At 33.9% G+C, this 13626-nt stretch overlaps 1 protein-coding gene across 1 annotated transcript in view; it reads right to left on the bottom strand.

The window, feature by feature from the left end:
• The window catches only part of LRRC7 (leucine rich repeat containing 7), a 556339-nt gene that overhangs the window by 64181 nt on the left and 478532 nt on the right, over nt 1-13626 (bottom strand). Inside the window, exon 23 of the mRNA XM_042996209.1 lies at nt 9604-9723. Within this exon, the coding sequence (XP_042852143.1) occupies nt 9604-9723 (120 nt within the window). The remainder of the gene's footprint in view (nt 1-9603; nt 9724-13626) is intronic.

Genomic DNA, 13626 nt, shown 5'->3' with positions numbered 1-13626 from the left:
GTAACAACAAAAATTTGACAATTATTCCTTTCACCCTTAAGATTTATTAGACTCTTTAGATAGCCAGATAAAGTCAGATAAAAATCAAGTGGCAAGACATGGGATCTTACTCTTGTGATACCTTCTATTTGGCAACAATCCTTGATCATCTGCCAGTTGTCATGTTGTTTAGATCTTCAAATTACATACTCGGTCATGGACATTTTTATTTCACTGGATTAATTTTTCATTTTCCTTTTGCTTTTATATTTCTTCCAAAATGAAGATAGTATAAATGTTATTGAGTTATTTCAATTTTCCTAGGCAGAATAGTCATTTGTTTTAAGGAACAACAAGAATTGATGGAAGTAGTTTTAATCTGCCACTTTATTGTTTTAAGCTGTGGCAAGGTTTTTTTTTTTTTAACCTCTGACTTAGCAGTCATTTGATAGACGTTCTTTGGGTTTGCACTCTCACTGAGGAAATAATTTAGAGTCAGTCCAGATGAGAACAATCTCCTGATTTCATAACAGCGATGGCTTTCACTACTGGGCACAGCTGTATTGTTGTACTTATATTAGGAGATAAAGGGATGTACTCTGGAAATTAAAGAATTAATGTTGTATTAAGTAAAAAAAAATAATTAAAAATAGCAAGCATGAAACTAAACAGGGTTTTACTCAACTGCCACTTTTGCTTCAAGCTAGAGATTTTTTTCTCTCACATTTCTACAAACTCCTATCCACATTAGTAATAGTACATCAATTGATTAAAAATATATCATTCTAGCTGGTCAGATTAACAAAATAAATCTTTGCAATGGATCATTAAATAGAGGAAATTACTTCACTGATTTCTTCAAATGCTTCTTCCTGATTCAGCTACTATTACCGAGGACGTGGAACTGCCCCTGAAGGGGCCCCTTTCCATGAAAGTTTTGACTTCCTACAGGCCATGTACTCTTGCTTTGGCAATTAATTCTTATTTAACAAGCAAGTCTTACTATTTACTCAGGCTTCTCTCTCTTATTTCAATAATCTAATTGGATGAATCTAATTGGATGCATTCATTCTTATTTCTCTAGTATAGTGAAAGACATGGCTGCACTGATTTACTGGAATAGATAACATGGCAATCAATCAGGAAGCTGTGTTTTAAAAGCATACATTTAATTCATCTGAATAATGGTTCTGATACTGGTAACATAAAAGGAGTGCAACTTGAAATTCTCAAGACTAGATTTGAGCCCTTAGCTTACGATTCCTACAATTATTCTTTGGCTTATTGTATGTATTTTAACACCTAGCAGTACATTTTTATCCTGTTCTAGAACAATAACTGATATTTATGCCATAAAGACCATGCTGAGGCTACTCTAGTAGATATAAAAGCATATATTTGTTAGGCAGGGGACATTAGTGCATGTCTTAATGTAGTCACTAAACATAAGCATCAGAAATTTCAAAGAGCCTCCAATGGATATTTGGTGGATGCCTAACAATATTAGCAATAATTGATACTTAACCATAAATCATATAAGATATAGTTTTCACCTACTTCCCTCTCCTACTCTTGACCCCTCCCAACCTGGAAGGAGATTTGTATGACGGTGGGTATGCTTGCTTCCCAGGCAACTCGTGTGTTGCTTAACACTCCTTTTTTTGGGTGCTGGGGTGGCTCAGTCGGTTAAGTCTCTGACTCTTGATTTCAGCTTAGGTCCTGATCTCATGGTTTGTGGGTTCAAGCTCCACGTGGGGCTCTCCGCTCACAGAGCAGGGCCTGCTTCAGATCCTCTGTCACCCACCCTTTGCCCCTCTCCCAGTCATGCTATCTCTCTCTCTCAAAATTAAATAAACGTTAAAAAAAACCCTCCTTTTTCAATCTAAGGGCAAAATTAAGGAGTGGGTACTTACTATGCACACAAATAATCATTTTCAGATTATTTCTGGATACCAAAACCCTACTTTCCAGGATATCAAAGAAAAGTATAGTTGCATTATTGTAGATCCAGAAAGTTGTCTTCAAAATCCTGCTAGGGATTAAGGTTCCCCTGTCCTTTTTAAACTTTAGTTCCCTGAAAAAAGTGGCTTTTGGTCAAGAGAAAAACTGCATATATTAGTGTAGGAAATGTCTCTCTGGGGGCAACAGATTGTGCCAAGAGTTTTTGTTTTGTTTTTTTTTTAAATCCATAATTGTATGACGTCATCAATTTGCCCTTTCACTGACTCATTTCTTCATTTTTGGGCAGAGCTCCCTGACAGTGAATGAGTTTGGCTGATCTTTCTTCTTGAAGCTCAGCAGCCTCAGTGGAATATGCTGTCACCGTGGATATCAATGTGGTCTCGATAGAGCTCAATACAGAGTCCTAAGTGACACCACCGTGAGTGAGAGTGACAGGAAGAGGATGAGGGAAACAAGGAGAATCTCAGTCTATCAAGTGACTCAGAAAAATCTTTTCCTAATGTTTAGAAAAAATGCTTGGGGCTTAAAATGACTATATAAATGATTCCAACCTGTTTTTGATTTTCAGGGATGGCCCAGTCTACCAGAAAAATTAAAGAAATATTTACTCTGGCCAGTGCAAAATGTGCTTCTATCAGAGGAGAAAAATGAGGCCCGAAAAAGAGAAGCAGAAAAGCAGGAGCCAGGATTGTGCTTGGCATTACTCACAGTGATAGGGAAAGTTGTTCTCATTTGCTTATGGACTGACAAAGTCGAGGCATTTATTCCTTGTGGTTCTTTACTGTTAATAATGTGCATTGCTTTGGGAGGGAAAAATACAAAGCCTCAGGCAAAACCTACTATACCTGACATATTTCTTTCTGTACAAAAGGAGAGGTTAGCTACATAATTGACAATTACTAAGTTTCAGAATATTTTTTTTATTTCACTTTTATTTTAAGCTGGAACTTGACTCTGATGTAGTTGATGGAAATGAGAAACATACCTATTTCCCTGTATCTTACCTCCTATATGCAAGGTTTACTGGGTTGATTTTCCTATCTGCTTCTTCCACACATTGACTTGCTCTCTTATAGCCTCAAGATCTACTCTACTTTTGCCATCCTTACTTTTTCCAGCATTTAAATATTCATCTCTCTTTCTTACCTGTTCTAGACTTTCCACTATTTCCATATAAGCAAGCTATATTTACCCACCTCCCTGCCTTTGATATAAGGGATTCCAACAGCACTATTGCTGTGTCTCAGCTAAATTACAAAAGTCGTGAATTATTGTTACTTTTATTTCAGTTCCATATATATATACAGTGCGGATAGCAGTATTTGCTCTTAATGGAAAAGGGTTTGGAAAAAGTTACTTTTCAATGACTATAACTTAATAATCACGTATTTTAAACACTTTTTTTTTTAATGTTAGAGAGAGGAGTGACAGTGAGGGAGAGGGGCAGCTGGGAGAGACAGAATCTCAACTTCCCCTGTCTAACAAATATATACTTCTTTAACAGAGAATCTTAAGCAGGCCCCACGTTCAGCATGGAGCCTGATGTGGGGCTCTATCTCATGGCCATGGTTCATGACCTGAGTTGAAATCAAGAGTTGATGCTCAACCAACTGAGCCATCTCTAATGATTATATATTTTAGATAAGATATCTATGGCAGAATAGTAAAATGCTTTTTATTTAAATAACTAAATATGCAGGTTAATTTTCATCTGTCACACTTTTAAATATCTACTTCTTATTTAAAAATGATCTCACTTTTTTGGAAAGTTCTACAATAGATGGACTTTTATTACCAAGTGGAAAACCAATTCTAGTAAAAATTTGATTCACTTGTTTTAAAATAAAAATGATATCTTGACCATATGGTCAACAGCAAGGCAACATAAGATTTTCAGGAGGTATTTTAGATCTTATCTTTCTAAGTATGTATAGAAAGAAATGGTAAAATGCATTATACTAAGATACATGAGAAATGCCAAAATTAAAATAAGGAATGAATATTTCTTCCCAGGAACTTAATTAAAAAAACTTTTAATACTTCATATGATTTGAAAAAGCAAAAATTCTAATTTGGTTCCTGGGAAAGAAAGGATGAAAAGACAATGAAAATGATAAAAAAAAACCCACATAATTTTTCTTAAATTTCTTTAAGTTTCTTCTAATGAGTTCATGGGCATGCCTCACAGATGACAAACATCTGGCAATCACGAAGCCCTTAATGGCTGAGCTGGCTTTGTAGATGTGAGAAAATCCTGGGCAAATTCAGCATCAGGGACAAGTTTATGAGCCAAGACTAAATTAGCTGCATTTTTATACTTTTCTTCTCAACTGTGTCCATCTTGATGTTGACCCTTGGTACCTATCTTTATTATTCTAGCTGCCAACTCATTATGCACTTAACCTAGAAAAACAGACACTTGGGGAGGGAAGAGTTGCTAATGCTGAAAGAGACCTTTGAATGTCTAGTCTTTACATATTAAAAGATTTTCAGATTTAATATCACTAGGATTTTAAAGTTTCTTGGTTACCCTTTCCAGAAAGGGAATGTTTTAAGTTTCATTTGTTTTAATATGCCACTTTAGCCTTTTTGCTACAATGCTTTTCTGCTCCAACATTGCAACATATCCTTATGGGCTTTATCCTTCAATTTTAAACCTCCTCAAGGATATGCGACCTTAAGACTCTCAAAATTTTTTTAAGACTCTCAATATTCTTAAAAGAGTTTGTCATTTCAGAAGTAGGGAAAAACAGCCTTGTCATTCCTATGGAAGGAGTCTACCAAATCAGAGTATATAATATCTGGCTTTAAATGAAAAAAATTTCACATAAGAAAGGAAAAACAAAATTTCACTATGAACTTCCTACTATTTTCTCTTAAGTATAGGAATGTAATCTAAAATATGTAGTCACCTGTGAAATCTTGGTGAGTAATCTAACTTAAACCCCACATCTCTCGGAAGAAACTGTTTCTTTTTCCGTACAGCGGATAAAAATAATAAAAAATAATGAAAATAATAGTACTTACCTGATATGGTTGTCATGGGGATTAGATGAAGAAATACATTATGACATTTGGCACAATACCTAACACAGAGTAATATTTAATATATGGTACATAATAGTTCTTACCAGAGTGACTTTAGCATAATCCAACAGATGACAGCTGTGAAAGCAGAGATGTGACAGCAGTCTAACGTACAAATATTCCTGAAACCACTGTTGTTTTCAGCCATTCAAAAGTTTTTAATAGCAATTCTTAAAGTGCTTGTGTAGTAATGTTTGGAATTCAGGGGGAGGTTTACATAGCTGTGACATGTTCTTCCAGCAATGACCCCCAGACTCTGCATTGACGGATATTTAGAATTTGAGATTTTGGACACTGACATAGCAAGAGAGAACTGAAAACTACCACCTACTATTACACCATTAAAAGAAAAAAAAGTCAGTTAAATCCCACCTCTTGCCACTCAGAAAAAAAGAAAGCAAAAAAACAAGTCGGGATTTAACACCCTCAAATTTTGCCATGGATTAGCCACTCTCGGGTACTCAGGACAGAAATAGTAGATAAAGAACAAAATCCTTTCTGATCGATGAGCACTTTTTGTCTATTTTATGTGTCTGAAATATTTGATGTGTTGGAGGGTACCCAAATTTGTTCTCCTATAGTGTTTGAAGTACTCACAGGCATATCCGTGAGTACTACCAATATTAGTTCAACCAAAGAGCTATGATAGCCAGAACAGAGCCACAGTTCAATCAAAGCCTTTCTGAAACTGTGTCTCCCCCTGGATCTCTGAAGCACCACAGGGTTTCTGATCATGGTAGTATCACAGCACTAAATACCACACAGTTGAAGTATCACAGTAGTAACATAGGAGTATCTCTAAGAATAATAATAAGATTGTTTAAAAACTCTAATACAGAGATTTCAAGAAATACACTGAAATGGAGCTGGCTACGACTTCATCATTTATTCTCCTTTGAGTCCCCATTCCATTTGTAGTCCAATTCTTAGTTTTCCATTCTCACTCTGTCTACCCTGACTACTCACTTCAACTGCAAAAGTAATATTGATTTTTAAAAACATTCCCTGTATAATGAAATATAAACACAATAAATAGTAGTATTTTTTTCATATTTATTTCAGTGAATCCTGAAGCCCAGGTTAATAATCCCATTACCATTTTCATTTCCTTAAATTGATTCTCACTGAATATTAACTTAATATATTCATTTAGAATATAATAAACTAAATTTGGATATTTAGAGCATCTTTTAATCTCTCTACTCTGTGAGATAATAGGTAGACATATCTATACGTTCTAAAATCCCAGATTTTAGGCAAATTTCAGGTAATCTGAAAATGCATATCATGATAGTAGGAAGAAGATACAAATGAGTTTACACATGAAAGACATACTACATTATTTCACATTTGAAAAGAAGTATCAAAGGTTATGAAGTTTTCACATAGATGAAATAATTATTTTAGTCTTAAATAAGACCAACTACCTTACTAATGTTTAATCAATACAGGATTGCATGGGGTTCTTAAAAAAAGTAGAGAAGCAAGCAAATGATTATCATGATTTTTACTGATGATATGATTATGGAGCTTGAAAATAGATTTCAGGTAAAGTGCATATATGGATGGTTAATGTAAACAGCTCTTAGTTCCATTCAGAGTAATAAGTGAATAAAGCTTTTTTTTTATTGGTCACTGGAGTTGAGAGCCCTATCTATTCTACTCCAACTGATTAGTCAAAGCTAATCATATAATTCCATTCATCTTGCTAGGGGTGGGAAGTCCTTCACTATTTTGGATCAATGAGATCTAAGAAGACATTGGTATTTAGGGTTGAAAAGTTTTGCTTGAGGTTTTGAAAAATTTTGCTAAGAAGAGGTAGGGATTTAGGATTGAAAAGTTTTGCTTGTAACAGACTGCTTTTGGAAACTTGGCTCTTTCCCTTGATGGATTTGGAAGAGGAAGCTTGTATCTCTAATTGTCACTGGCACACAACTTAAATAATGAGAGGAACCAATTTTGGGATAAAGCCAACAATATGGATAGAAGAATGGAGAGGGAGAAAAACCCTAAGTATTTAAAATAATATAACTGAAGACTAAATCTGAGGCTTCCTCTAGATGTTGATAATCAGCTAGATATTTACTTAATATTCAAGGCTGTTTCCTTTGAAGTTTCTATAACTTGTGGTAGACCCTATTGATAAAATCTATGGTGATTCCTTCTCTGTTCTCCTTCCTAAGAACATCCCTAAATGTTGGTGTCCCATGGAGCTCTGTGTCATCCATCTGCCTCACAGCTCAATTATGACATATATTTTGATGATTGCTAAGTCTGTATCTTCAGCTAAGATTTCTCTCCTGAACTTCAGATAAATATCTCTAAATATCCACTAACCGTTACCATTTAGATACCCTAAAGATACCTCAAGTCAACATATTAAAATGTAAACTAGGCTTGCCTCTTCCACTTCCAACCATTAACTCTTCTTGTGCTTCCAGTCTCAGTGAATGGCACATCAGTCCCTTGTCCAAATGAGAAACCTGTGTCTCAACCATGGAACTTATATCTATCTCCTATACCCTATGTCCAGTCAATCCCAGCATCATGTTGGCTCACCTTTTAAGAAGATATTGAATCTATGCATTTCGCTCCACCACCCATTGCTTCCACTTACTCTCCCCTGTATTAAAGTAGAAGCTTTTTAACTGGTCCAGTTGCCTTCAGTCTTTCTTCTCTATAATTCATTCTCTGAAAAGCTATCAGAATGTTCTTTAAATGAAAATTTAATCTTTGCTTTCTCATGTTTAAAACATTTCAAAACTCCCATTCTCATTTCCTTCAGAATAAAGTACAGCATGATCAACCTTCTGTTTACCTTCCAGCCTTATTTTACACCACTCCTCTCAACTTTAGTTTCTTTACTAAACAGGTGCCCTTTCCAGAAAATCTCATAACCTTGTATCCCAACTTCAAAGCACTAACCACACATTGTGTTTATCTGCTGTGTTAAATATTGCCCAACAGGCAGATTAATAACATGTGTAACACCTGTAATCAGGGCATTAACAGCTATTTGAGGTAAAATAATTTGATATTTAATATATATATATTTTAAAAGCACTGAAGTAGTCATCAAGAGGAAAATCATCACCTAAATTACAAAGAAAGTATGTGATTATGTAGTATATATGTAAGCTATGAAGCATAATTATAAAATTCAACCTAAGAAATAAGACAGTAGCAAGAATAATACAAATTTCCTCCATGATCTTACCCCCAGTTTCCTCTTTAGAGATATCTCTAATCATAAATTTTGCTAACCATTCCCTTTTAAAAATAGTTTTCGGAGTCATGTACTTATGCCTAAACAATATATTTTAGTTTTGCTTATTCTTGAGAATTATAAATTTCATAGGTTTGATGTGTTCCATCTTCTGAAACTTGTTTTTTACTAAAATTATGTTTCTAAGGTTTATACATATTATCATAATTACTGATTAACTAATTTTCATTGCTTTAAAATATCCTTTTGGGTGAATAACAGAATTTATTTACATACTTTTCTGGTGGTAGGTTTTTCCAGTTTCCTACCATTGTAAACATTAAAAGTGTCTTGAATAACATCTTAGGAGGACAATTTTTAGAATATAAGGTACACTCATGGTCATCTTTATAAGATAATTTGATTCCAAAATGGCTGTTTTTATTCCTACAGGAACTATGAAAAGGTTTCCATTGCTCTTATACTAGCAAACAATTTACATTTTTCAGACTTAATTTTTGTGGACTAGTAGGTATAAAGTAGCTTTAGTAGTTTTTTTTTTTTGCATTTCTGATTGACAAAAATATTCTGCTTTTTAAAATGTTTATTTCCTCTCCTAATTATTCTTGTATTTTACCATTCTTTTGTATTGTGTTGTATGTCTTTTCTTATTGACTATATGAGTTTTAAAAAATATATTCTGGAATAGCAATCCCTTGTCTCTCATATATGTTGTAATTATCTTTTCCTGGGTTGTGGCTTTCTTCTTATTCCCTTTATGGTAATTTAACATGCAGCATTATAATTACTTACTTACCACTTAGGATACCTCACTAGACTAAAAGATCTTCAAGTTAAGACACCATATCTTACTTTTGTTCCCCAGAATCTAAAAACTGCTCAACACATAGCTGAGCACAGTTGCTCAGTAAGTATTTATTGAGTGAATGATTAGATGAATGAACTGGTATGACTTTACAAATGGTAAATCAATCTTTTTAGTTGAATTTCATTTTACACAAATTGGCTACACCATACTGCTAAACTCAAGAGGGTCAGAAGTGTATATTACACACAATCCTGTACTTGCACTTCGAAGGTGGGTATCAGACACTAGTAAGAGGTGATAGTATCCATAGAGGTGGCAGGATATTGTTTATAAAAATTTGTAACCAACTCTGAACATTTGGCAGTGTTCATTTTTCATTCTTTTCATGCACTTATGGTTAACTAAACTCCCTATAGTGGGAAAATATTTAGTCTAAATTTATTACAAAATTAGAAATGAGGTTATGACACAAAATATGGATTACATATTACAATGGATGCACAAGGTTCATGGTTTGTGTCATTAATTTGAAACTGGTTACCTTTTTAGTAATGGTGTCCGGAGGTACATCCCGCCTCCCAAGAGGATAAGGATTCCATTGGCCACTAGGAGATACATCTTCTTGTCCATTGTCTAAAATGTTGCTTTGCTGGGACGGGGTCTATTGCAAAAATGGTATGGCATTCTTTAGTGATGTAATAGAAGTTTATCATAGTTTTCTGAAAAGAGTCCCTAGTGACTGTAAGATTAATTGTGTTTAATCGCAGAAAAACAAATATTCTGAACTGGAAGTATTATTATTCACTATTTACTTAATAAGAATTCTGAATTGACAGGTTTTTGGAAGCAATGAGAAATTCAATGAAAATAACCACTTTAGAGTTATTTACTGAATTTTAAAGAAAAGTTTAGATTATTTACAATACCTGAATAAAAAATAATCCAAATAACATTAACCGATTGTTAAAAACCACAACATTTAAAAATTGCTTAATTCATTTCTTTACTATAATCTTACCGTTTAGACTATAAACTGAAACCATATAATACAGTATATAACTTTCAATATTCCAAACCTAAAACAAATTTTATAAGGCTGTACTGATTCTGGGAGAGCATGCGTTGCACTAATCCAAAATAGTGTTAATAATAGCATAGTGTAAGACTTATGGTACTATGACATTATATACAGATAGCTTTTAGGGAAATATGAAAGCAACATCAAAAACGTTGTGCTATTAGAATCACAGCATAAAATAAATCTGACTGTTGTGTTTCTAATTTTATTTATATAGATCATTTGTGCTTTAAGTTTAAACACCTCATATATTTTTAGCTGATTTACTGCTTATTTTTTTAACATATAATAATACCCCTGTACTTATTATTATTAGTATTTGATATGGGAGAGAGTTCCATAGTTTGACCTGAGCAGGTAATTACAACCATCAGAAAGATGGGCTCCCATAGAGGGATATAGTAGTGGTATATTTTTCCTGTGGAATGAGATTAACTTTTCTCAATGACTTTTCTCCTTCTCTAACCTACCACATATGCAGCTACTCCTTGATTTGCTGGGGAATTCTTCTGTGGATGAGAAATTATGCTGTTTCGTACACCGTTTTCTGTATATGTTTTGAAGTATCCCTATGGATAAATCAAGCCTAGTTAGAGGGTGCATGTGCAGCTCTATTCTGTGTGAGGAAGTGTCCAACCCCAGGGTGGGAGAACTGGGCCATTCTCTTCACAATGTTGCACAGATGGACGGCTTGGCAGCTCTCATCTGGTTATACAGAGTGGTCCTCGTTGGTTTTTTAAAAAACAATTATATAACCATCCAATCTGCATGCTGATTGCATGCGTTTTTTAAAAAGGATTGCTTGGAACTATTTTAAAACAGGGTTATGATACCAGATGGAGTTTTCCTAAGGTATAATGGATATAATGAAAAGTAAGGAGGTAACTCAATTTTCTTATTGTACTTTGGCCATGTGAATTCCTTTTTCAGGAGTCTATCAGAAACTATGAACAAAGAGAAAAACCATCCTGAACTGAAGCTTCTGGGTTAGCTAGGAATGCATTCACTTGTGGTTGTTTGAAAATTCGCATGTAGGTAACACATTTAAAGTACATATTACTTGAAAAAAACCAGATTGCTACTAAATCCCTGTCTGTCTGTTTTCAAGCATTAATTTTCCTTTATTTCCTAATATTTCCTTCATAATATTTCCATTATAGTCTTTTCCTTTTTCAGATCAACACGTTTGCATATGCCCCCCCCCCACAGTTTTTCTATATATTAAAATACAACAAATCAAGTTATTAAAATTAAGCGGTTAAAATATAAGTATTCAGGGTAAGCACTCCTGGCTGGTGTTTGTTTGTTTGTTTTTGGTTTAAATTAATATACATGTCTTTCTGGCTTGATTTCTTTGCCAGTGAAATGAGATAAAAAATGTGTTCATCTGGCTAGGTGTTTGCAAAATATACTTCTAAGAAGTGGCCAGAATATATAACACAGGTATCCCTTTTTTTCCCCCCTCTATATCATGTCCATCTCCTTCTCTATTTCCTCTACGAGTCCTGCTTCAGCTTCCCAGACAGGACTCTTTGTCACAGAGAGCAACTGAGAATTGCAGAATTTTTCTTGGTGTTAAAAAAAGGTGAAAACCCTTTAGTCGACATCCTAATATCATAATGGTGTAGGTTCTTCATTCATTTAGGAATCTCTCTCTCTTTTTAAAATTAGAATTAGCAACCACATCGATTCTACATTACAGGGGTCAAAGAAAACATAAACATGCAGACACGTGAAAAAAATACTTTCACTAGACATGGAAATTAAAGGAATTTCCTGAAAGCAATTTCCTTTATTCATTTCAAGAATGCTCTGGCCTTTTTTGTTTTTCTTAAGTGAGACATCCTGGGAGGAAGGGGAGTTTAAGTTTGGAGAAGTAGAAAGACCATGAAAACAGCTTATCAATGTTGGGGGGGGGCGGGGATGGGTAATCTAAAAAAGAATTATACAGTGTGTTCACATTCTGTTCCTAAGGTGTACAGCTATTTACTAAAAAATTATACTTTTCACAAACTGCTACTGAATTGTATATAAATGCAGTTGCTGAGTTGTGAAAATTCTAACAAAGGTTAAAAGGAGCAACTGAAAAACATTTAAAAAAGTAATGAAGCTATCATTGTTGAAATTTGTTATTTCAGAGAAAATAACCAAATTGAGATTCAGTTACTCATTCAATTATTTCTAATACTACATTCTAGATGTTTTCTTTAGATACTTTAGAAAAGTAGGAATGAATCTTCTTTTCCTCAGCATATGTAACCAATTAAATATAGAAGACATCGAAAATCACCATATTGCACCATTTTCTCAGCGTCTAAATTCTGTAGATCTTTAATATTTCAAAATATAGACAAAATGGTCATTATGATTTAGTGAAAAATCAGAAATTATATTTGTTAAGAAATACTCCAATGCTAGGAGTTTTGCTGATGGGACTCTGTCCCAAAAATGACCATGGACATTTATAGATTTAACATTTATGTTTTTGACTACTGTGAATGAGCACAAGTGTGTACTGGAAGAAGTAATTTCTAATTTGGCTGAGACATAAATATGCATGAAAATGTGTGATATATATGTGCATGTATATAAATGTGTGCATGCATGTGTTTATATGTGCCTATGTGAGTATGTGTGTATATGCAGGATTCACGCATATGAATAAATGAGCTTAGCTGACCCAGTAGTTTTACTTGGGTTAGCTAATTAATGGATACACTGAATGCTTGACAAATTATACTTACTGCATTTAGCTGGAGAAATTATATGAGAGTGGTATTAGCATTTGGCACTTTGCAAATGTCTCAGGATGTATGCCTTAAGATCTCAAGGATCTATTTTGCTTAGTAATTAGCCTATAGTTCACAAAGGCATTACCATAGATTCAAAAATGTTTTAAAAACAATTTTCCCAAGAGTATTTCCAGTGAAAATGGGAATATAATTTATTTTCCACATATATTTAAAAAATAGGTATTACAAAGACAAATATACACCAAGTTACAATATAAATGATTTTGATTTCAAGGGGTTCAATCTGAAGGTGGTAATGTAATGTTCAGATGATTTTTAAACCAGCATTTCATTATTGTGGTTAGGAAGCATATGTATGAGTACTAACATTATTATGTTGGTAATGTTAGCCATTGTCCATGAGGATTTATGTGGATTTACAGGCTGGAGGTTTTTTTCATAATTAGAAAGATAAGTGAATCTTCCTTGAGTGATAGATAGCCAATAATAAATCCAGCAGAATCAATAGAAACTATAGGCAATGGAAACTATAGCCCCAAGGTGCTACATAAATCTTGCTTTGCTTTCAGCAGAAAAAAAATGGGATTAAGTAACCCATGAGAGTAGGGTGAATAAATGCATATCAAATGTTGGTACTATTTGATCCTGAATCATGTGCATAGATCCAGTAAGAAAGGACATTAGAAATTTAAAAAATAATTTTAAGTAGTTGCAAACATTTCTATCTAAATTT

This window comes from Panthera tigris, chromosome C1 (assembly GCF_018350195.1).
Source record: "Panthera tigris isolate Pti1 chromosome C1, P.tigris_Pti1_mat1.1, whole genome shotgun sequence".
Lineage (NCBI taxonomy): Eukaryota > Metazoa > Chordata > Mammalia > Carnivora > Felidae > Panthera > Panthera tigris.
This window is presented reverse-complemented; position numbering and strand designations above follow the sequence as displayed.